The sequence below is a fragment of the Equus przewalskii genome, chromosome 20 (genome assembly GCF_037783145.1).
Source record: "Equus przewalskii isolate Varuska chromosome 20, EquPr2, whole genome shotgun sequence".
NCBI lineage: Eukaryota > Metazoa > Chordata > Mammalia > Perissodactyla > Equidae > Equus > Equus przewalskii.
The window spans coordinates 12,115,520-12,137,477 of record NC_091850.1 but is presented as its reverse complement, the minus strand read 5'-3'; the positions used below and the strand labels follow the sequence as shown (position 1 = coordinate 12,137,477).

At 39.7% G+C, this 21,958-nt stretch overlaps 1 protein-coding gene across 5 annotated transcripts in view; it reads right to left on the bottom strand.

The window, feature by feature from the left end:
• The window catches only part of ELOVL7 (ELOVL fatty acid elongase 7), an 85,229-nt gene that overhangs the window by 34,684 nt on the left and 28,587 nt on the right, over positions 1 to 21,958 (bottom strand). For 4 of the 5 annotated variants that reach the window (XM_070587520.1, XM_070587525.1, XM_070587521.1 and 1 more), the window contains exon 2: positions 2,770 to 2,867. In XM_070587520.1, coding sequence (XP_070443621.1) covers positions 2,770 to 2,833 — 64 coding nt within the window. In that variant the 5' untranslated portion in view covers positions 2,834 to 2,867. Of the gene's footprint in view, positions 1 to 2,769; positions 2,868 to 11,872; positions 11,992 to 21,958 lie in introns of those variants that run through there. The other variant, XM_070587522.1, reaches the window with a different exon arrangement.

Here is a 21,958-nt window from a genome sequence, read left to right as displayed (position 1 = left end):
CACAGAACATTTAACCCTTCAAGGTCCTGACAGGAAAAAATATGTGAAGAAACTTCTTTAAAAAGTGATATGCTTTATTAAAAGTATTTAAAGACAAAAATGCTCTATCAATCATCTGTAACCAGCACCACCACCACCATTTGTGTTGGGATACTTCCCAAATAACAGAGCACTTCCACGCATATTATCTGGCAGCTGGTAGGTATCATTCTCATCTCTGTTTTGCTAACAAAGAAACTGAAACTTGCGGACAATAAATAACTTGTTCAAGATCACATAGCTGGTCCACAGGAGAATCAGAACGTAAATCTAGGTCTTCTCGTCACACATCCCCATACCCACCCTCCTCTCTCAAGACTTCAAATTAACAAACTCAGACAGGTAGTATTCCCTGCCTCTTCCTGGCCTCTTCCTTGCACTGTTTGCAATGCTGTTTCCAGGGCTCGTCTTGTGTCTCTCTAATCACCTCCACTCCTTTGTCATTCCTTTTTCTGACCTAATATTACTCAGCTTTTCAATGTAAGTATTCCTCATAAAAAGTAGAGTTGACTCATGAATAAAAGTGGAAGTGGAATTCAGAAGTAGTTCATTTTAAAACACTTTTGACTTCCAGCACTATGTAAATACTCATCATCATCTAACTCTATTTGGCTCTTGAGTTAGGATATTGATTATCTCTTGGGTTCCTGCATTTGAGATAGTGAGCAGCACGTGCTGGATAGCAAGGGATCTGTTCTATTTGGGTTGGTTCCCGAGTTCAAATCATGAGAGTTCAGGTAGCAAGGTACATATCTACTTTGAAAAGCAATTAAAATATTAGTATTTGAAAAAATAAAAATAAAAACCATTAGAACAGGGGCCAGCCTGGTGGCGCAGCAGTTAAGTGCGTATGTTCCACTTCAGCGGCCCAAGGTCCGCTGGTTCGGATCCAGTGCAGACATGGCACCACTTGGCAAGCCATGCTGTGGTAGGCGTCCCACATATAACATAGAGGAAGATGGGCACGGATGTTAGCTCAGGGCCAGCTTTCCTCAGCAAAAAGAGAAGGATTGGCAGCAGATATTAGCTCAGGGCTAATCTTCCTCAAAAAAAAAAAAAAAAATTAGAACAAAACAAAAAGTATAGTATTTAAATTAAATACTGAATTTATGAGAACTACGGTAAACCTTCAGAAACGGATGACCTCTAAAGAAACCTATATGTTCTCTGCATCACTACATTAAGTTGAAAACTAAGAAGAAAATATGGAAATAGTCACTCTCCCTTATTCCCCTAGCAGAGCGCAGCGTCTCTATTTACAAGATCTCTTTTAGATCCTTGGCATTCTTCAGGGGCAAAACTGCCGGGACTTTTTTTAGTGAAATCAAAGTGGTCTCTAGCAGTCTACTGAGAAAGATGGCAACCATGAAACAGTGTATCTTTGCAAAAAATCAATGTAAATTGGAATATAATTTCAATTGTGGTAGGTGCTAAAAGATGGCACTTTTTCCTCCTGAATTTGGTGAACATGCAATTTCCTTTTTTTTTTTAGATTTTATTTTTCCTTTTTTCTCCCTAAAACCCCCCGGTACATAGTTGTGTATTTTTTTTTTACTTGTGGGTCCCTCCAGCCGTGACATGTGAGACACTGCCTCAGCATGGCCTGATGAGTGGCACCATGTCCACGCCCAAGATCCAAATCAGTGAAACCCTGGGCCGCCAAAGCAGAGTGCATGAACTTAACCACTCGGCCACAGGGGCCTGCCCCCTGCCATTTCTTGTTGATAAGGAAGAACTAATCTAAAGTGGTGATGGTGGTGGATATGCATAAAATAATTCAAATGTGAAATACCAGAATACTAATCAGAAAACATAGGTTTTAGTCTTTTCTGCCAAGAACTAACCATGATGTTGGGAAGGCCACATCTCTGGGCCTCATTTTCTTTAGCTCTAAAATGAGGTGTTAGCTTTGATGATATCTAGGTCCATCTCAGCTCTAAAATGCTCTGATTCCCTATTTAAAAAATTTTTACCTTTGTTATATTTTAAAAGTGTTGTAATAGTTATAAAAGCAACATACATTTAGTGGTTTTAAAAAATCTAGACAGACATAGATAAGTAAACAGAAATTACCCATAATCCTACCACCCAGAGATAACTGGTAACCCTCACAGAAGAAATACATGTGGTGTTTTATAACCTGCTTTCATTTTATGTATTTTAAACTTCCTGCTACAGTATTAAATGTTCTTCTAAAACATTGATTTTTTTTTAATGGGCAAGGGGAGAAGGCAGGCATTTCAGAATTACTCAGGGGTTACCCTAGGAAACGCTCCTTGCCCCTTCTGATACACCCCTGGGGGATGCAGCTCTTCCCATCAAGAAGCACCATGGGGGCAGCCACTGTGGGCAGAAACTGTTATTTCCCTTAGGAGCATTAGGGCAGAAAACAGCCAAGGAACACTGTGCCTCCAAAATCACTTTTAGTGGCTCCCGAGTTGGAATGCACCATCATTTATTAACCAATTCCCTTCACTAGATACTAAAGCTATTTTCACTGTTATAAACATCGCACTGGACATCTGTGTAGCTCTGTCTTTGGGCATGTCTGTAATGAAACCCTTGTACTTCCTCTTCACTAACTAGTAATAAAAATCAATATTTGGGGTGTCTTTGAGGAAGTATTAAGCTGCAAAGTCTCTCATTCCGTTCCAATGAAATGCTATTAAATATGGAAATCTGACATAAAAAAGAAAGAATGAGGCTCAATTAGGAAATTTGGTTACTTACCAGCATGTTTGATCCAATTATCATAAAGACGCATGGTCCTCGACGTAAGATCACTGAAGGCCATTTTCCACAGGATTTACTGGCTCTTAAAATGGATTCTTCAGGAAAACAAAAAAGAAATGTGTGTATGATCTATAAATGCAAATAAAGCCAAGTTTATAGCAACACAATATTTAAAATGCTAAAAATTTAATAGGAATAACTGGCAAAACAATAAACTTATTGAGGGTAAATGCATTAGTGAAATACATTAAACCCTGATGCAGCTGCAAACATTTAAGATTTTTTGGCATTATCAGGACGATGCTTACTTCACTCTAAAGGCTGACATTCTATGTACAAGATACAAAAGGAGTAAATGATTTCAGGAACATACAGGAGCATCTCTTTTATGGCAACAACACACATCAGGAATGGACTGCACCTCCCATAGCAATGCTAAAACCCAGATAAAGAACATCGAGAACATACACAAAGTTTCAAAGAAGCTCCTCTGATCCAGACTTACAGCTAATCTTCAGGTATAATAAGGTGTTCTATACGCAAGTTTTTACAATTTAAGTGGAACAGAGGTAGAAAGAGGGAGGCAAAGAAGATGTACAAGATCCAAGGAGAAGTTGCCTAGATTTTCTGAACAGGTAGACAAGAACAGTTACAAAAAGCAGTCTTCTGAAAGTGATCAGTGAGGGGAAACTAGCTCTATTATAACTTAAAAGATATTCTAAATCTAGAATAATTAAAACAGTGTGCCGCTGGCACAGAAAGAGGCAAACCAAGGGGACAGAACAGAATGTCCAGAAATACACCAAATACATTTGGGAATTTAGAACTGCATTTCATAAATTCTAAGATGTACCCTTTCCTACATTTTCACATCTCCGAAATCAGCATACACCTTACAAATGGATAGTGTGTCATAAAATGAATAGTATATTGATTCCCAACTCATACGGTGGCATGATGAAAAAGCTCTGGGAATGGACAGTGGTGACAGTTGCACAATAACACAAACGTACTTAATGCCACTGAACTGTACACTTAAAAACAGTCAAAATGGTAAATTTTACCACAATAAGAAAGAAACCCTAAGGTCAGTAACAGGAAAATTCAGACTTTCTTCTAGCATTCTAAAATAAAACCATTTAAATATGTATATATTTTTCTTTAAAAAAATTTTTTTTTTACTGTGGTCTAAATAGTTTGTAAAATTGTGAAATTTCAGTTGTGCATTAATATTTGTCAAACACCATATAAATGTGCCCTTGCACCCCTTGTGCCTACCCTCCCCGCCTCTTCCTCCTGGTAACCACTAAATTGTTCTCTTTGTCTGTAAGTTTGTTTATATTTCACATATGAGTGAAATCATATGGTGCTTGTCTTTCTCTGTCTGGCTTATGGCACTTAACATGATGCCTTCATGGTCCATCCATGTGGTCGCAAATGGGACGATTATGTCTTTTTTAATGGCTGAGTAGTATTCCATCGTATGTGTATACCACATCTTCTTTATTCAGTCATCAGTCGTTGGGCACTTGGGTTGCTTCCACGTCTTGGCTATCGTGAATGCTGCAATGAACACAGGGGTGCCTAGTCTCTTTGTATTGTTGATTTCAAGCTCCTGAATTTGTTAATTTGTCTGTGTTATCTTGTAAATTGTTGAGTTTTTTAATGATAGCTGTTTTGAATTCTTTGTCATCTAGGTTATGGATTTCTGTTCCTTCAGGGTTGGTTTCTGAGTACTTGTCTCTTTCCTTCTGGTCTAGAGCTTTAATATACTTACTTATACTGCTTGATGGAGTAGATTTTTGCTTCCTCATGGTGCCCTTATCTGGTCACAGCTGCCATCTACCTCCACACGATGGGGATCAGGGGCTGTGTATTCTGGGCTCCTCATGAGCAGGGGCTCCCCAGCGCCAGCCACTGACTGCTTTTCTCTCTGAGCAACTGATCTATGGCAGATCTGGAGCACTGGGCAGGGGGAGGGGTACTCTCCTTCCCCAGTGCTTCCCCTAGCCCCTGCTTGTCTCTCCGTACAGAGCTCTGGGCCATTGCAGGACGGTGCACTTTCCCTTTCCCCGCCACCACTGCCAAGCTCTCTGCACAGTGCTCTGGATGATCCTGGGGCTGGAGTGCTGGAAAGGGATAGGGCACCTCCCTCACCTGCATACTTTCCCCGCCACCACTGTTATGCTCACCACACCATGCTCCGGACAATTCTGGGGCTGGAGTACCAGGTGGGGACAGGGCACCCTTTTCACCTGTGCGCTTCCCATTGCCGCAGCTTGTCTCTCTCCACAGAGCTCCTGTGGATCACCTTCCACTTCCTCCAGAGGATCCAGCCCCACCATTTTCAGGCATATGGCTGTGTGAGTCTCCCAGACATCTTTTGTGATGTGTATATGTCCTCTGTTGGTGTATGAATGTCCTTTTGGTTGTATCTTAGAGGGGAGAGTCCAAGGGAAGAGCTCACTCTGCCACGATGCTGACGTTGCTCATATATATATATATATATCTCATATATATATATCATCATATATACATCATATACCATATGTATACCATATCATATATATATATATATATGGTATTTGATAAAGGTGGAAACTCAAACCAGTGGGCACTGAATTACCAGCAGTTATTCAATAAATGGTGGATACATCTGAATAGCCATCTGACAAAAAAAAAGTTGGATCCAAACATGGATAAACTCCAATTAGATCAAAGATTTAAATCAGAAAACTAGTATCATGAAAGTACTAGATTACAGTAGGGAGAACACTTTTATAACTTTGAAGTTGGAAAGGATTTTCTAACTTTGATTTAAAATCTATAAGACATAAGAGAAGACTAACAAATTTGACCATAAGAAGAAAGTAAAAAGCCACATAACAAACAGGAAAAGAAAAGTTCAATTCATATCATAGACTACTCTCTCTAACAAATAAAGAGTTCCAAGAAATTGTTAAAAAGATGTATAAACCAAGAAAAAATGGGAAAGTTTCACAGAATAGGATATACAAATGAATCTTCAGGATGAAAAGTTGCTTAACTTTAATCATAGTAAGAAATATACAATTTTTTTACATTAGATGGGCCAAAGTCCAAACATTTTTATCGTCAGATGGGACAAAATCCCAAAATGTGTTACCTCTGTTGGCAGGACTATGGGAAACTCATATATTGCTGGTGGGAGTACAAAGTAGTATAACCCTTAGTGAGGGCAATTAGGCATTATCAGTAAAAATTGTAAATGCATATTTTTTAACCCAGCAATCCTACTTTCAGAAACTTATCCTGTAGATATACATGCACATATGCAGAATGACATATACTCAAGGTTTTCATTGAATCAGTAAGAAGAAAGCCTGGAAACAACCAAATGTCCATTAAAAGGAGTGTGGTTAATAAATGATAACACATCTAACACCATGAAATATTACGCCATTGTAAATAAGAATAAGGAAGCTCCCCATGTGTTGATATGGAAAGATATCCAAGATAAATCCTTATGTGAAAAAAGTACAGGAAGGTACAGAATTTTAAAATGACTGCCTTTATATAGAAAAGAATGAAAGGAGTAAGAATATACATTTACATTCATTTATATTAGCATCAGCATAAAAGGAACTCTGAAAAGATATCCATGGGAAAGGGAATGGGGTACACACTGGGCTGAAGGGGTGGAAGGAAGACCTTATAATGTTTGGTTTTTGACTCATGTGAATATATTACCTATCCAAAAAGAATTAAAATATTTTAAAGGAAAAAAAAATGGGATCAGTTACATCTTTGCTGGGACATTCCTATTTAAACCCCATACACAAATGCACACACACACAAAAGAGGGATTTATCTTCATTCCTCAAGGGCCCATCCCCTCCAGAGGATCTCTCCAAGTCCAGGGAGGCAGCTCAGCATGCCTCTGATCTGATACATCCAGAGTCCTCAAGCTGCATTCAGACTCCAGGTTGGCTGTGGTGATGCCAGGGTCCTGCAGAGCCAGCCCGAACTCTTGTTTTCCTGTGGATCATTTCCATAATGAAGGTGTGATGTGGGTGTAAAAGCAGGGGCTCTGGAGTCACAAAGACCGTGGTCTGAATCCCACCACTTAATAGCTGTGTGACCCTGGGCAAAATTAAAGCTCAACTTCCTGTCTGTAAAATGGCGATTCTACAACCTACCAAGGTAAAAATAAACTAACTCACAGAGTTGTTTCGAGGACCATGTGAGGTAATATATGTTTGTATAGTTTAGAGCCCAGAATCTGATAAAGAATAAACATTCAATCAAAGTCAGATATTGTCATCTGTAGAGATAAGTTGTACTAATGTAATTGGAAAACATCTTGCCAAACTATCTAGTACAGCTGAATGGCAGCTTATGGAACAAACGAAGAGAAAATACTACTACTTTCATTTTACAAGCTGGTATGTCAAGATTACACATGACTCTTCCCGTGATGTTTTCCATCTGTTCTGGCATGAGTGTTTTAGACCCTGATAAAAGCTACTTCCCCACTCACCTTAACCACTGATATAACAGACGTCAAGCCATTATTCTCATAATTAATCTGCCAAAATAATGCTGTTTAAATTATTCAGAATCAGAGCAAAAGAGTCTAATTCTATATGGCACATGGTGGGGTTACATTCCAAAGTATTATTCTGTTTTCTGGGCAGTTCCCACCTCCTCTTTTTTCACTCATTCCACCACTTTCCTCTCCCCAGCCCTCATCACCAAAACACAAAGACTCAAAGAAACCACAGTCTAATGCATGCCAGAAATATTCTCAGGCAGCAAACAGAGCTGGTTTCTCTAATCCCAAAGATCACACAAGACTGAGATGAAGGAAGAGGAGGAAGGTAATCAGAGGAGCAATTGAAAGAGAAGGGGGACTGGAGAAGCAGGAAAGGGAGCCATTAGCCCAAGCTTTCTGGAGTGTGGACTCTCTCACTGATCCTTTGCTTGTAGATAACCTGCTATCCAACAGTCTTTAACACTTGTGGGTCCACCAGAAGAGAGGGAACGTGCATAATTATGTGGGGATGGGGCCTGAAAAGAAAACCTGATCCCTTTACCTTGTTGGTACTGAACACAAACAACTCAGAATTTCCTTACAAGCTGGGACAGTGATGGATTGGATGCCAATATTACATTGCAGGGATTGGTCTAGGAAATTGTTAACAACTGAATTTGGAGCATCCTGGGTTGTCCCTCAAATATAGTGCTACCCCTGGACTAGAGCCAGGCATCTCCCCCACCTTTACCATGATTTAACATGGACTCTTGATTACTAAACAATGGTACATAGAAGTGGGAAGAAGCTTGTTCTATGTGATGAAAGTCTAGAGACATCTTCTAGCTGATCACAGAACTGGGACCTTAATAATCAAGTTAAAATACTGAATGGCATAAAATTTCAGGACTGGAATGCCAGAAAAGTCAGGGCTGTCATATGTGTGAAACAGAGACTTAAAACTCAAAAACAGTAAACAAATCACCATACCTCCACTAAGGGTGGAAGAGACAAGGGAGGTGCTATAAGGGAAGAGGAAAAAGTTCCCTGTCAGAGCTCAACTTGCCTCCAAAGGCCTCAAAAAATATGTGGCAAGATTAAAGTAAACAGGAGCTTGTTGATGGGGGACTCGCGCTGGTATTCCATTGCCCAGCACCTGCAAGTGACCCACGGATTCTGCTTCTTGTTTTTGACAGTATCACACAGTGAACAGGGCATTTGGTAAAGAAGGAACTTAATCTGCCCAGACCAGCTTCTGTAGACCTACATTAAAAATGTCAAGTTCAGGCCAGCCCCATGGCCAAGCGGTTAAGTTCGTGCACTCTGCTTTGGTGGCCCGGGGTTTCGCCAGTTCGGATCCTCGGCATGGACATGGCACCGCTCATCAGGCCATGCTGAGGCGGTGTCACACATAGTAGAGCCAGAAGGACCTATAACTGGAATATACAACTATGTACTGCGGGGGCTTTGGGGAGAAGAAGGAAAAAAAAATGAAGAAGATTAGCAACAGTTGTTAGCTCAGGTGCTTTCTTTAAAAAAAAAAAAAAGTCAAGTTCAAATGTGAGAAGTGTGCTTGATGCCTACAGGAGAAGGCCCTTCCCAAAGGGCAGCTTACCTGGAGACTATCCACAGCCACAGAGACACTAACACCAGAACCCAGAGAATGTGCTTAAGGTATCTGATCACTTTGTCCATTTGCTCAACACTATCTCAACAGGAATCAGAAGGCAGAACTCATCTGGGAAAACTTCTTGCTAGAGTTCATTCAGATAGGGATGGGACCTTAGAGTTGCTTGTGATAGGCAGTACCTGTCAGGAATCCCTAAATCTAAAACCATGGCTAACCATTTCCAAATGTAGAGATTTACCCAAACCCTGCAAAACATGTTGGGGACACCCTCCCTGAGAGAAAGGAGAGGTAGAGTCATCATATGGCTTTCCTAGGGCATGTCAATGATCCAAGAAAAGGGCCATATGGATTTCCCTTTCTCTTTTGATGTTTGGGAGGTTCTGGTCTCCCCACTGATCTCTGCTTTGGAAATCAGACATCAGGGACAAACCTGCAAGAACAGATCTGGGTAGCCCCAGATGTTGCTCAGGGACATATAAACTCTAACGAGCCACAGGAAGGCGCCAGCATAGGGATAGAGGTCTTTGGTGGAGCTGAGGACACAGGGTGAGAACAAAACAACTGACCTTCCTGTGGAAAACCACGTCTGGCCTCATGTTGGGGTGGTGGTTTGAAACTTTACCCTTGTACAAAGAAAAGGAGGAGAGCGGGACAGGGCAAATCAACCACAGAAATAATAACCGCTCATCGGAGAACAGATAAGGAAAACTCGCCTTCAAATGCAGACGGTGTAGCAAAGGAGGAGACTGGGGTGGGCTTGGAGAGCAAAAGGAAAAGGCAGCCAACCTTGGCTCATTAGAGGGAAGTTCAGCAGTGAGGCAGAACGGGGCGGTGGAACCTTAGCCTGTGAGGCGATGCAACAACTTCCCAGGTGAAGGTACTGCACAGTCAGCCTCTCTCTGGGTTACGACTCTGGAAAACCAACGTTCAGATGGAGTCTCTGCCCCTGCCTGCTTGGGTGGGAAAAACAACTCGGAGCGAATAAATAAATTTCTCAGGAAGAATTCAAAGATTGCCAGGGAAACTTCCACCTGGACATCAATCTGTGTGTTTCCTGTGTATTCTCCTGTTGCCTCTCTTCTCACTGGAACGGGTTTCCCCCTCCCACCCCACCCTCTGTACTTAAGGCAGAAACAAAGCCTCAAAGAGGTTGTGAGCCTGAGCGCTGGACGGAAAGATGAGGCTGCTTGAGTTGGCTCCATGGCATGATCTAGTAAGACTGAGGCTGGGGGGAGGGGACCAGAAGCTTTTAAGCATATTAAAATGTGACGGATGACTACAAAGTAATCATTTGTTTGTTTAAACTAGGACTTTTCAACCTCAGCAGTACTGAATTTGGGGCCAGATAATTCTTAGTTGTGGGGGCTGCCTTCAGCGCCGTAGGATGTGCAGCACCAAGCCTGGCCTCTGCCCACTAGATGCCAGGAACTCCCCCTGCCCAGCTGAGACAACCAAAAAGGTCGCCAGAAACTGCCAAGTGTTCCCCGGGGTGGGGGTGGGGGCAAACTCATCCCCCGTTGAAACTCACTGGTTTAAAGTAAACTACCAACATTTATTCATCCAAACAAGAGTGGTTTGCTTCAGAGTAATCATTTTGTAATTATACATTGAATTCAATGATGCTGTTGTTGAAAACAATTTTTGAGTTTTTCTTTCACAAATCAACATAGAGTTTTTCAGAATTTCATTTAAATGGCATTAAGGGAGAAAAATCTTTGTCTATTGTTTCTAAAGATCAAGGTCATAACTAACCATAAGTTAAGAGTGGTTTTGAAGGTACATAGACAAGCCGAGCTATATCTTGATAAGTGGGATGGGAATGGGGGCAGCGGAAGTGGGTTTCATGATAATTCACCACTAACATTTCCAACTTATGGTTTGTAAAATGAAGACAGTTCCAAAGGAAAAAAAAAACAGAAATGATTAGGGCTAAGGCAATATTAGTGGAATAAATGTATAGGAGCCTGAGATGACTGTTTTGGAGAAAACACTCATTTAGATGTGTGCATTTCAGCATATTAGTTTAAATCCTTTTTATCTTTACCACCTATTATAAACTCCAATGAAAAGAATGTGAATCTAGAACATGAAATGAACTTAGTGAAAAATTATTTCCAATGACAGATTTTCAATCTTGTTAATTACTATATACATGTGTCTGTATTCTAATACATGCACACGCACATGCACACACACTGCAAAAGCAAAAATACATGTTCGTTACACCTACCATACAGGATCTTGCATTTCATCCTAAGGTTTCATATACATGTATAAAAACTTGAGTTTCCCCTCGGAAGGAAGAGGGCATAGACAAGAGATTTGGGAGGAAACCTCTGAGGTTTCCATGCCTCCCAAGCACAGAAGAGCACGCTTCAGGCTTGGGGGAGGGGAGAGTCAGAGGGAAAGCAATTACAGTGCAGATCTCAGGGAAAGGGACAATAAGCCCTGGCAAGGGGCCAGGTAGGATTATGGCAACAGAGAGCGGAAGGGGTCAGGCTGTGTTGCCTGGGTAGAGATGGAACAGGTGGTTGGTGGGGCCTTAGGCAGCCATGGTGAGTTTCTCTTGTTCCAGGTGGTGCAAGAGCAGCAGAAAGACTTCTGAGCACCCTTGACAAGCAGGGAAGTACTGCAGAAGAGCTGTAGAAAATGAAGGAGTCATGCAGATAGCAACAACACAGACCTGCAGGGACAAGTGGCCAGAGACCTGATGGGACCCTGGATGTCTCAGGATGGCAATGTAGACATAGGATGTCGAGGACTAACGGGCTCCTCCTCTCAATTAACTTGATGTTACATAAGCTTTTTCTAACTTGCTGACGGGGGGATGGAGAAGGGTGCTCATAGATTAGAGTTGAGTGAAATAGGTTCTCATCACTCTAAAGAATAAAGAAACCTTTATTGAAAATTAAAAATTAAGCTATAAAGAAATAAAATTTTGTTCTTACATTGTTTACCTTGTCAAGCGAGGTTTGAACCCATTTATCTTAGGTATGGGATCAGGTCAGTACAATTTTTCTGTCCTCGATAACCCTTATATCAGTGGTTGCCAGACCTGGTTGATAATCAGAATCACCTGGAGAGAGATTTGGATTCGGTCAGTAAGTCTGGGAAGATTCTGATTATGGGCCAGGTTTGGGAACTTCTGAAAACTGCATAAACGATTCTCAGACATGACAATACCACAATTTAAGGAACACGCACAAAATTCATGACAAAGGATTCAGTTAAGAACGTCACCTGGAAATGTCAAGGATCTGGGTCAAGAAGGGTAGGAGGAGAAGGTGCAAACAATACTGGAAAAGAGTTCTCTGGTGATTCAAAACGACCTGTAAGAGATGTGCAGTCTGGGAGCAGATCTCTGAGTCAGCACATACACGCAAGATATAAAGAAACTAACCTATTTCCAGGATGAAATACGCGTAAGGTTCTCCAGCAACCGTGAAAGAGAAGATCACTGCTACATCTTAGGTCTTAGTAAATTACAGAAAATTAAAACATAAGCTTTATCTTTTAGGCAAACAAAACTGATCAAGACAAATATCAAATAAAGATACTACATATCTAACTTTCTTTTTGTCAAATGGGAATGTTAAAGTATCAGGGAAGATGTTTTTGTCTGCAAGTAACAGAACATTCAACTCAAAATGACGTAACTAGTAAGGAGATGAGTTATCTCATAGAAAAAGAAGTCCAAGGGTAGGGAAATTTCTTCTGAGTTGGTTAGTTTCTGTTTCGTCATTTTTGTGGAGAAAGATAGTGGTAGTCATCCCAATTACCACATTCCCATACACCTTCATACAGTGGTTTAAAAGGGTCTTTTCTTTGTATCTCTTTTTAGGAGCTTCAAAATCCTTCCGGATGCTCCCCAGAAGCCCCTTAATTGCCCCTTCCCAGAACTGAATCACACATGCCAATATCCAAACCAAGCACTGATAAAGGATTGGGACCTCAGTGGTGTCTGGAGGATAATCAGTGTTGTATTTACCCTGAGCCCACAGCCACATGGTGAAGCACATGGCTTCAGGGAGGAAGGAGAAGCCTGAAATAAGGGGGAAGAATGGTTAGCCCACAAGGAAGAAGGGGTTAGCTTTGAGAAATAAGGTCTGCTGTAATTGTGACTTGAGATTACCCTGCAGTGACATTTCAAATATGAACTAAAGCTCTGACAGCGAGCCCATCCATCTAATGCTCTCTGCTCATCCTGGTGATATGTGCTCAGGATAAACTACTCTTGATTTGTGTGTGTGTGCGTGTGTGTGTGTGTGTGTGTATGAGGGGAAGATTGGCCCTGAGCTAACATCTGGTGCCAATCTTCCTCTTTTTGCTTGAGGAGGATTGTCACTGAGCTAACACCTGTGCCAATCTTCCTCTATTTTATGTGGGATGCCACCACAGCATGGCTTGACAAGTGGTGCTGGGTCCATGTCCGGAATCCAAACCTGCAAACTCCAGGCTGCTGAAGCAGAGTGTGCAAACTTAACCACTGTGCCACCGGACCAGCCCCTAATCTTGATTTTTTTTCCTTTAAACAAAACATGACTAATAAGTTAACTATGCTTTGCAGCACTGTAAGACTTTCTAGTGACTTTTATATATCTGCTATTTAGAATTATCTTGTGCTACAGTCTCAATAATGATACACATATACCATAAATCTATAAACACAGCATAGGATTGAACTCACACTTGTAATTGTTGTTATACCACTTCCATGAACTTATGCTGTTCTGACTGGTTTTTGGCATGTCTAAATAAAATGAGTGTTTCCCACCCCCCAATAACAATGACATGGTAGTACATATTAACACCTTCTTTATATGAATAGACTCAGGACTGTCCTTCAATCAGGTTTAAGAGTTGTAATTTCCATGTCAAGCAGGAGCTCAAAACAAATATCTTTACCGTCCCCTCCATTCCTTACTATTCCATTATTTCATCTTGATTTTCACTTCTTTGCTTTCCCCTAATAGAGGGACCTATTAAAATTAGACACCTCTGGAAAATATAACACTATATATGCATGACCCTCCCGACTAATTCAGATTGCATTTCTGTTTGGCTCACGCTCTGCAGCACAATCATGACCCATGAGTTTGAGCAAAGCAGCAGACAATCCTTAGTTCAGATGTTCACTTAACAACCTCAACATGTTAATATGACAACTTGTTAGAAACGAAGGAATCCTAGAAACCAATGATACAAGCAACAGCCCCCACTAGGAAGTAAAATTCATGTAAAACCTACAGCACAATGTTATATGTGCTATTTACTGTGCTTACTATTATTCTTGTGATAACAGAGGGCCTCCCGGGCTAAGCACAGCAACCAGTATCCTTGCCAAGTCTGTGGTCCCAATGCAGCATTCTAGAATTGGAGAGACCAGGCAAACTTAGAGAAGAGTCAGAGAACCCTAGGGTAAATAAAGGACCTGCTCAAATCACCAGCAGGTGTAAAACTCAGTGCTGGGTAGGAGGGGACAGGAGGATGCCTCTAGAAAATATAACACCATATATGTATGACCCACCAGACTAACAGATAAGGGACCACTGGGACCAATGGGAACTCATTTTTCTGTCAAAAGAAGTGATAAGTACCTCAAGGGCAGTTTAATTCCTATTTGTAATCTAAGTCCTAGTACAATGCCTTAAGAGGAACAGGTGCTCATTACATATCTGCTGAATGAACTTTAACATGTCAACTCAGAAAAACGAGGCAAGATGATAGGGCCAGACATAATGCTCCATCCCTTAGGTCTTCTCCATGTTTTTTCAAATGAATGCAATACTCCCCTGATACATTTCCTCTTTAAACAAAAAGTATTTTTTGAGCATCTGTTATTGTGCAAGAAAGTGCTGAGCAGGATACAATATTATTTATAAAATATGGTCTCTGAATTCAAACAACTTTCATTTGGCAGGAAAAATAAACACCTACACAGACATCTAAAATGCAAAGCAGAATGTGGGGGTCACACAAATAGTTCACACAGAATACCACAGCCTCTAGGAGTGAAGGTTCACACCTGGCACATGTGACCCAGAAGAAAGGCATCATGGAGGTAGAGGACATGTAAGCTGGGCCTTGAGAATGAGATTTCAATAGGCAAAAATGTGTGCACTGCAGGGGGGGAGAGGCATGCATCACAAGAAGAGGGACCTCCAAGAGAAAATTCATTCATTTTCTTATTCAACCAATATTCTTAAGTATCTGTTATACACCAAGCACTGTTTTAAGTGCCAGTGACATAGTAGAAAACAAAACAAAAATCTTGCCTTCAAGAAATTAGAGAAAAGTACCAAGTGTGTTTCCAGAATATTTTTTAGTCTGTTTTGGTAATGTACAGAGTGAAGGAAGGGAACAATGAAAAAATCAAGACAGGAAAGGTAGATTCCAATGGTGGTACTTGATTGTGGAGGAACCAAAAGTCAGGCTTAAGAATTATTTTGGACTTCCTTCAGTTGACAATGAGGAGTCATTACAGGTTTCTCAACCAGGGAATGTCTTAACTCAAAATGATGCTTGGAAAGATTAATTGGGTGATAGAGTCCAGGGCTGGGTGACTGAGGGTGTAGTTTGGAAGCAGAGAGACCAATTATGCAATTATTGTACCCTATTGGGAAGGATCCAGCATTAAGCACCTCTTCTTCTGAGATGTCATCCCTGATTGCATCAGTCAGGATTAGGTGCCCCACTAAGGTGGTCTCATCATGATTTGTCTCATCTATAATAGTACTTGTTGCACAGTATCGCAAATGCCTGTTTATCAATTCTTATCTTTCCACTCATTAAGAGGGAACAGACTGAGCCTCATTATCTTTGTGTTCCCAGTGCCTAGACTACTGTCTGACATGTGGCAGAAAATATTTGTGGCATAGATGAATAATCAAGTGTTATGGGTTGAATTGTGTCCCCTTAAAATTGATATATTGAAGTTCTAACCCCCAGTACCTCAGAATATGACATTATTTGGGGTAAGGGTCTATACAGAGGTAATCAAATTAAAATGAAGTCATTAGGGTGGGCCCTAATCCAATATGACTGGTGTCCTTAGAAAATGGGGAATTTGGAGACAGACATGCATATAAGAATGTAGCATGAACATGAAGATGACCATCTATAAGCCAAGGAGAAAGGCCTGGAACAGATCCTTCTCTCACACCTTCAGAAGGAAAGAGCTCTGCCAACCCCTTAATTTTGAGCTTCTAGCCTCCATAACTGTGAGACAATATATTTCTACTGTTTAAACCATTTTTATTGTTTAAAACAGTTTGTGGTACTTTGTTACAGGAACACTAGCAAACTAATACAAGTGAAAATGTTCAGCCACCTTTGAGAAACAACCAGAATCAGAGCTCAGGATTAAGGTCATCATTAGCTATAAATAAAGAGAGGTGTGATAACAGGGGAGCAGAATAAATTTCTGTGATAAATAATAGAGAAGGAAACATGGCAAAGGGTAGTATCGCAGGGAGCACCCACATTTAGGACACAAAAAGAGAAGCCAGGGACAAACATAAAGAAGCAACAGTCAGAAAGCTGCAGAAGAAAGCCGCCTGGTAGAATCTCCCTCCAAATACCGGAGAAGGTAAAATAAATGGTCAAAGAAATGCCCTCACAATCTCACAGAAGCAAACAAATAAGGAAGGGCCACATACAGATGTTGTAAATGTCACAAAGTCGAGGCCCAGGAAAGGCTCTGGAGCAGAGTGGCATTCACAACATGGCAAAGCTCCCAACCCAATATGGCCTCTTCCTCACTGTACTGGTGACAGAAAAAGCCTGAGAACTCCCACAAGTACCCCCAAATATGAAGAGAAGCAAACAGACTAATAATCCTAATCTTTTCCTTCTCCAGCTGGGGAATGGAATAACAGGACAGACTCTGATGACGGAGGCTCCACACTTAACTGGTGAACAGACAAAGATGCCTTAAAGACATCCAGGAGGATGGGATTCCCCTGTGAGATGGAGTGACTCTCAGTACGGATATTTAACAACACTTTAAAAGCAAGCATGCAACTCAAGTACAACCCACTTTGACTGAATACTTCTTTCCTTCACCTTCCATGTCCTCAGGCTACAGAAAAAATGGGTATAACCTGAAATTCTCAGCCCTCAAACTGTAGCTCAGTGAAAAAAAAAAAAACTGGGCTCAAAAATACTGTGGAAAAGGGCCGAAAAGGCACCCATATTATATATTATATCAGGGAAAACAGCTTGACCAGAGGTGCCCAAGTATTCGTAAAACGAAAAAATGACCAGAAAACTTCACAAATAGATTTTTTTTTTTTTTAAAGTAAAACAAGACTATATAGCAGACAAAGAACTCAACTGACGGGGAAAAAAAAATGTAACTACAGTAAAAAAAGGAAATTCTTCACAAGTGCTTTGAGTTTAAAACATGTATTTATAAAACGATAAAACAAAAGAATGAAATGAAACTGGGGAATGAGAACCAAAGAAACAAACTGAGGACCAAGGTATCATTATAGCACTAACAAATAAATGAGAAACAGCCAGAAACAAAATAGTCATAGCTGAACAATGAATTGTTGATATGGAAGGAAGTTTGAAATAATCAAATAAAAATGACAAAAGTTAAAACAATTGAGAAAAGCTACTAGAGAGGGCAAAGATGATTCAATAAAAGGATAATTGGTATTTCTAAAGTATAGAATTCAGTGGAAGAAAAAGCAGTAATATTCAAATAAAAGAAAATTTCCTACTGACTTCACAGATAGACTGAGAATACTAGACTGTGAGAAAATTTAATGTATAACCATCAATATCAAGACAAATTCTGGTTAAACTGATGAACTGAAAAAATACAAAAAAATCTGTGCATGTATGGAGAAAAAGGAAATTAAAGAATATCTAAATAAATGGAAAGTTATACTATGTTCATGGATTGGAAGACTCGGTATTGTTAAGACATCAATTCTCCTCAAATTGATCAACACAATCCCAATCAAAATCACAAACACTTAGTATATAACCCAACAATCTCACTCCTTGGGTATTAACCCAAGAATAATGAATACTTACATTCACACAAAAACCTGTATATAAATGTTTATAGTGATTTTTTTCATAATCACCACAAACTGGAAACAACCCAAATGACACTTAACTAATAAATGGATAAACGAACTGTCGTATATCCATTCAATGAAATGCTACTCCGTAATAAAAAGAAAAGGACTATTAATTCTCACAACAACATGGGTGAATCTAAATGTGTTTATGTTAAGTGAAATAAGCCAGACTCCAAAGACTACATGTGTCTGATTCCATTTATGACACTCTGAATTAAGCAAAACTATAAAGATAGAGAATAGAGAAGTGTTCGCCAGGAGTTAGAGGTTGGAGGAGGAGCTGATTACAAAGCTTAGCACAAAGAAATTTTTGGAGGTAATGGAAATGTCTGTATGGTGGTGGTTGCATAATTCAATGCATAACTCAAAACTCATAGAACTATCATCCAAAAAGAGTGAATTTACTGAATGTAAAAAAGAGTGATTTGGGGGCCGGCCCTGTGGCTGAGTGGTTAACTTAGTGTGCTCTGTTTTGGCAGCCCGGGGTTTTGCTGGTTTAGATCCTGGGTGCAGACCTAGCACCACTCATCAAGCCATGCTGAGGCAGCATCCCACATAGCAGAGCCAGCAGGATCTACAGCTAGAATATACAACTACATACAGGGGCTTTGGGTAGAAGAAGAAGAAAAAGGAGAAGATTGGTAACAGATGTTAGCTCAGGACCTGATCTTTAAAAAAAAAAAAAAGAGTAATTTTACTGAATGAAAATTTAAAGCATTTTTAAACCAAAAAAGAAAATCATATACAAGAGAAAAGAAATTTAGGCTGCATCAGATTTGTCTACAGCAACATTCAATGCCAAACGGATTAACACTTAGAACACTTCAGGAAAAAAAAAAGCATAACACAGGAATATTATACCTAACTAAGATCCTGCTCAAGTACAAAGGAAGTAGAAATACCTTCTCACAACTGGAAGAACTTCAGGGATATTGCATCCATAGCTTTCCTGAAAAAAGTACACGATGACAAAATCAAGCCAACATAGAAATGAATCAAAAGAAATAACTCAGGAATGGAAAAGCGCTTTTAAAAAGACTGACTGGTGGCGGGCAGAATCCATTTAAATGTACAAAGAATATTAGGATTATAGAAGAGGACGTAAATATTATAAATCCCTACAACATAAAGACATAATTATAAATAATGTTTATAGAACGCTCATATATATTGGATGCTTTATGTCAACTAACTCATTTGTATTCCTCAACAACTCTCTGTTTATTTCACCGATGAGGAAAACTAAGACAAACAGGGTTAGGTAACCTGTGGTCTGGGTCACTGAGACCAGGCTCCATGAACCACTGTGTGACACTGCCTCCCCAAATTAAAATAACAACTGACAAAAATCTGAAATCAGAGGGAAGGAAATGCGAGATGTCAGTATCTTCATATTTTATAGTAATGAGCCAATTACTATGGCCTAATGTTAAGATTGTCTAAACTAGTTCTTTACAAAAGGAATGACTCCAACCTTTTCGTGTTTTTCACAATCTCTTTTTATCATTTTAAGGGCTCATTTAAGAAACCTCAGGTGGTTGGCCCTTCAGCTACACCAGGGAAACACTGCACTATGATTTTCTAGTTTTATTTTAAGACAATGCTTACTCACACAAATGAATCTTTAAGTGAGAGTTTTAGGTACTTAAGAAAATGAAATACAGCGTTTCTTACAGTAGGAAGAAAAATGTTTTGGAGTAGAAGAACCATAGAAGCAGGTCAACCCGGCCTGGGGCGGTGCTCCTGGGATCCTCTCCCTGCCACATATTAATACTTAACATACACTTTCATTTCCTGTTCACGGGTGAAGACACTGACACTAGAATCCCATGCTAAGGGGGAAGGGAGAAGGTGAGTTCATTAATTCATTCAAGGTTTTTCACACATATGGGTTTTTCTAATTTGCATAGCTATTTTCAATTGCATAGCTATTGTCTCCTGCTTATCTAAACTTCTGTGTAAAGAGATTCTATAGAGAATTCATGATGTTAAAAATATTGGTTTGTCCAAAACTGATGATAGATTAAGCCATTACCATATATTAATATTCAGCTGAATCAATTACTAAATTATACAAGTTATATGCAATCCTATGGCACAGTATACATAACCAGTACTGATATTCTGCTCTTGTGCACTGGGACAGCCCACATTTTCATGGCTGGTATGCTATCTGATGGGTTGGACATCCATGCCACACTGCTTGCTAATTATTTTGGTTCTCACTCCTGCTTGTACCTCTATATTCGGTAGTCATCCTACTGCATTTTATTTTATTTGTAGACATGTCTTATATTACCTAAAACTCTTGTAAACTCTTGTGGGTTAGAATGGAAGGGGTGTCATATGCAAACTTATGTTATACAGAACTAACCCAGGGGAGGAGAGGCAAGAAATAAATGTACATGGTATTAATCAATCAATCAATCAATTAAGGAAAGTATCATAGCTGATGACCACATTTTGCTGCACTGGCTAGCAGGAAGGCCCAATTTTCTCAACTTCAAATTTAAGTTAGAAGCATACGCAAATAAAGCATATTCATCTGTAAATAACTCACATGACAAGGTCAACTTCTCAACCATTTGCTGTTTAGTTGGGTTCTATTTGTGCTCTTGCCTTTTACTGAGAGGCTGTACTAGATCTTCTCAAAAGATTTTCTCTAATGGGATTTGATTTTGAAAAACTTGAGGAATGTGTTTTCATTAAAGGTCAGTTGTACTTTTTTTTTCAATTCTAGGAATAAGATTAGTTGCATCTTATTACTTGAATTATGACCATTTTACCAAATCCTGATGGCTTGAAAGAAGACATAATACATTTAAATCAGAGTACAGCATATACACATATTATACTATAAAATTAGATTATACGTGTTTAATATTATGTATTACATAGTACAGTAGAGAAGCTAGTACAGTTAAATTAGCTTTAGCTTACTGGGCATTTGCAGTGTTTCTCTTTATTGGCTTTAGTGTCTTTCTAAAGTAATTCAATTAACTTGTTTCCTGATAAGTAGCAAGATTGATTTGAGTTTTCTCTCTCTTTCTCTTTCCCACTAAACTTTATTAAAAAGGCTAATGAATAATGAAATACCAAGAATAAAGATCAGAAACTGAGAAATTGGCACCTGGATAACTCAACCAATCAAGCTTTGTCTTCATTTGGGCTTCAACTATGAGTTTGTTTTACTTGCCAAAATACAAAATACAAAAGGTACCAAAATTCAGTATTGCTAGAGAAATTTGACGTGTCTTTCCTCTTGGACAGTAAATAGAAAGATACAGTACTGCAAAGTCCAATGAATTCATAATTAGTCAAATTGCACATAAAACTGTTTCCTTGTCCTTTGTTTACGGTATAGTACTCATTTGACCAAACATAAATTCAGCATATATCTAAAATTTTTTTAAATGAAATAAAGCATATGAAAAAAACTTTTGCACAAATAAATTACAAGATCTTCAGAGTAATTAGGCCATATAGCATCTTTTCAGAATAACTTACTCCAGACATATTTATCACCTAACAAATTCCCAAGTATCTGATATCCACAAAGCTAGAAATACAGGATAGGAGCACTACTTTTTCGCCATCTGGAACTTCTTTCTGATAGAGTTCAGCATCTCAGATAATCCATCATTATGAAAAAATGCAGGTCTATCACTAAATCACACCATTGAAACTAAAAAAGACTTCACCTTTACTCCTTTTGTTTTGAGGAAGGTTAGCTCTGCTAACTACTGCCAATCCTCCTCTTTTTACTGAGGAAGACTGGCCCTGAGCTAACATCCAGGCCCATCTTCCTCTACTTTATATGTGGGATGCCTACCACAGCATGGTGTGCCAAGCGGTGCCATGTTCGCACCCGGGATCTGAACCAGCGAATCCCGGGCCACCAAGAAGCAGAACGTGCAAACTTAACTGCTGCACCACCAGGCCGGC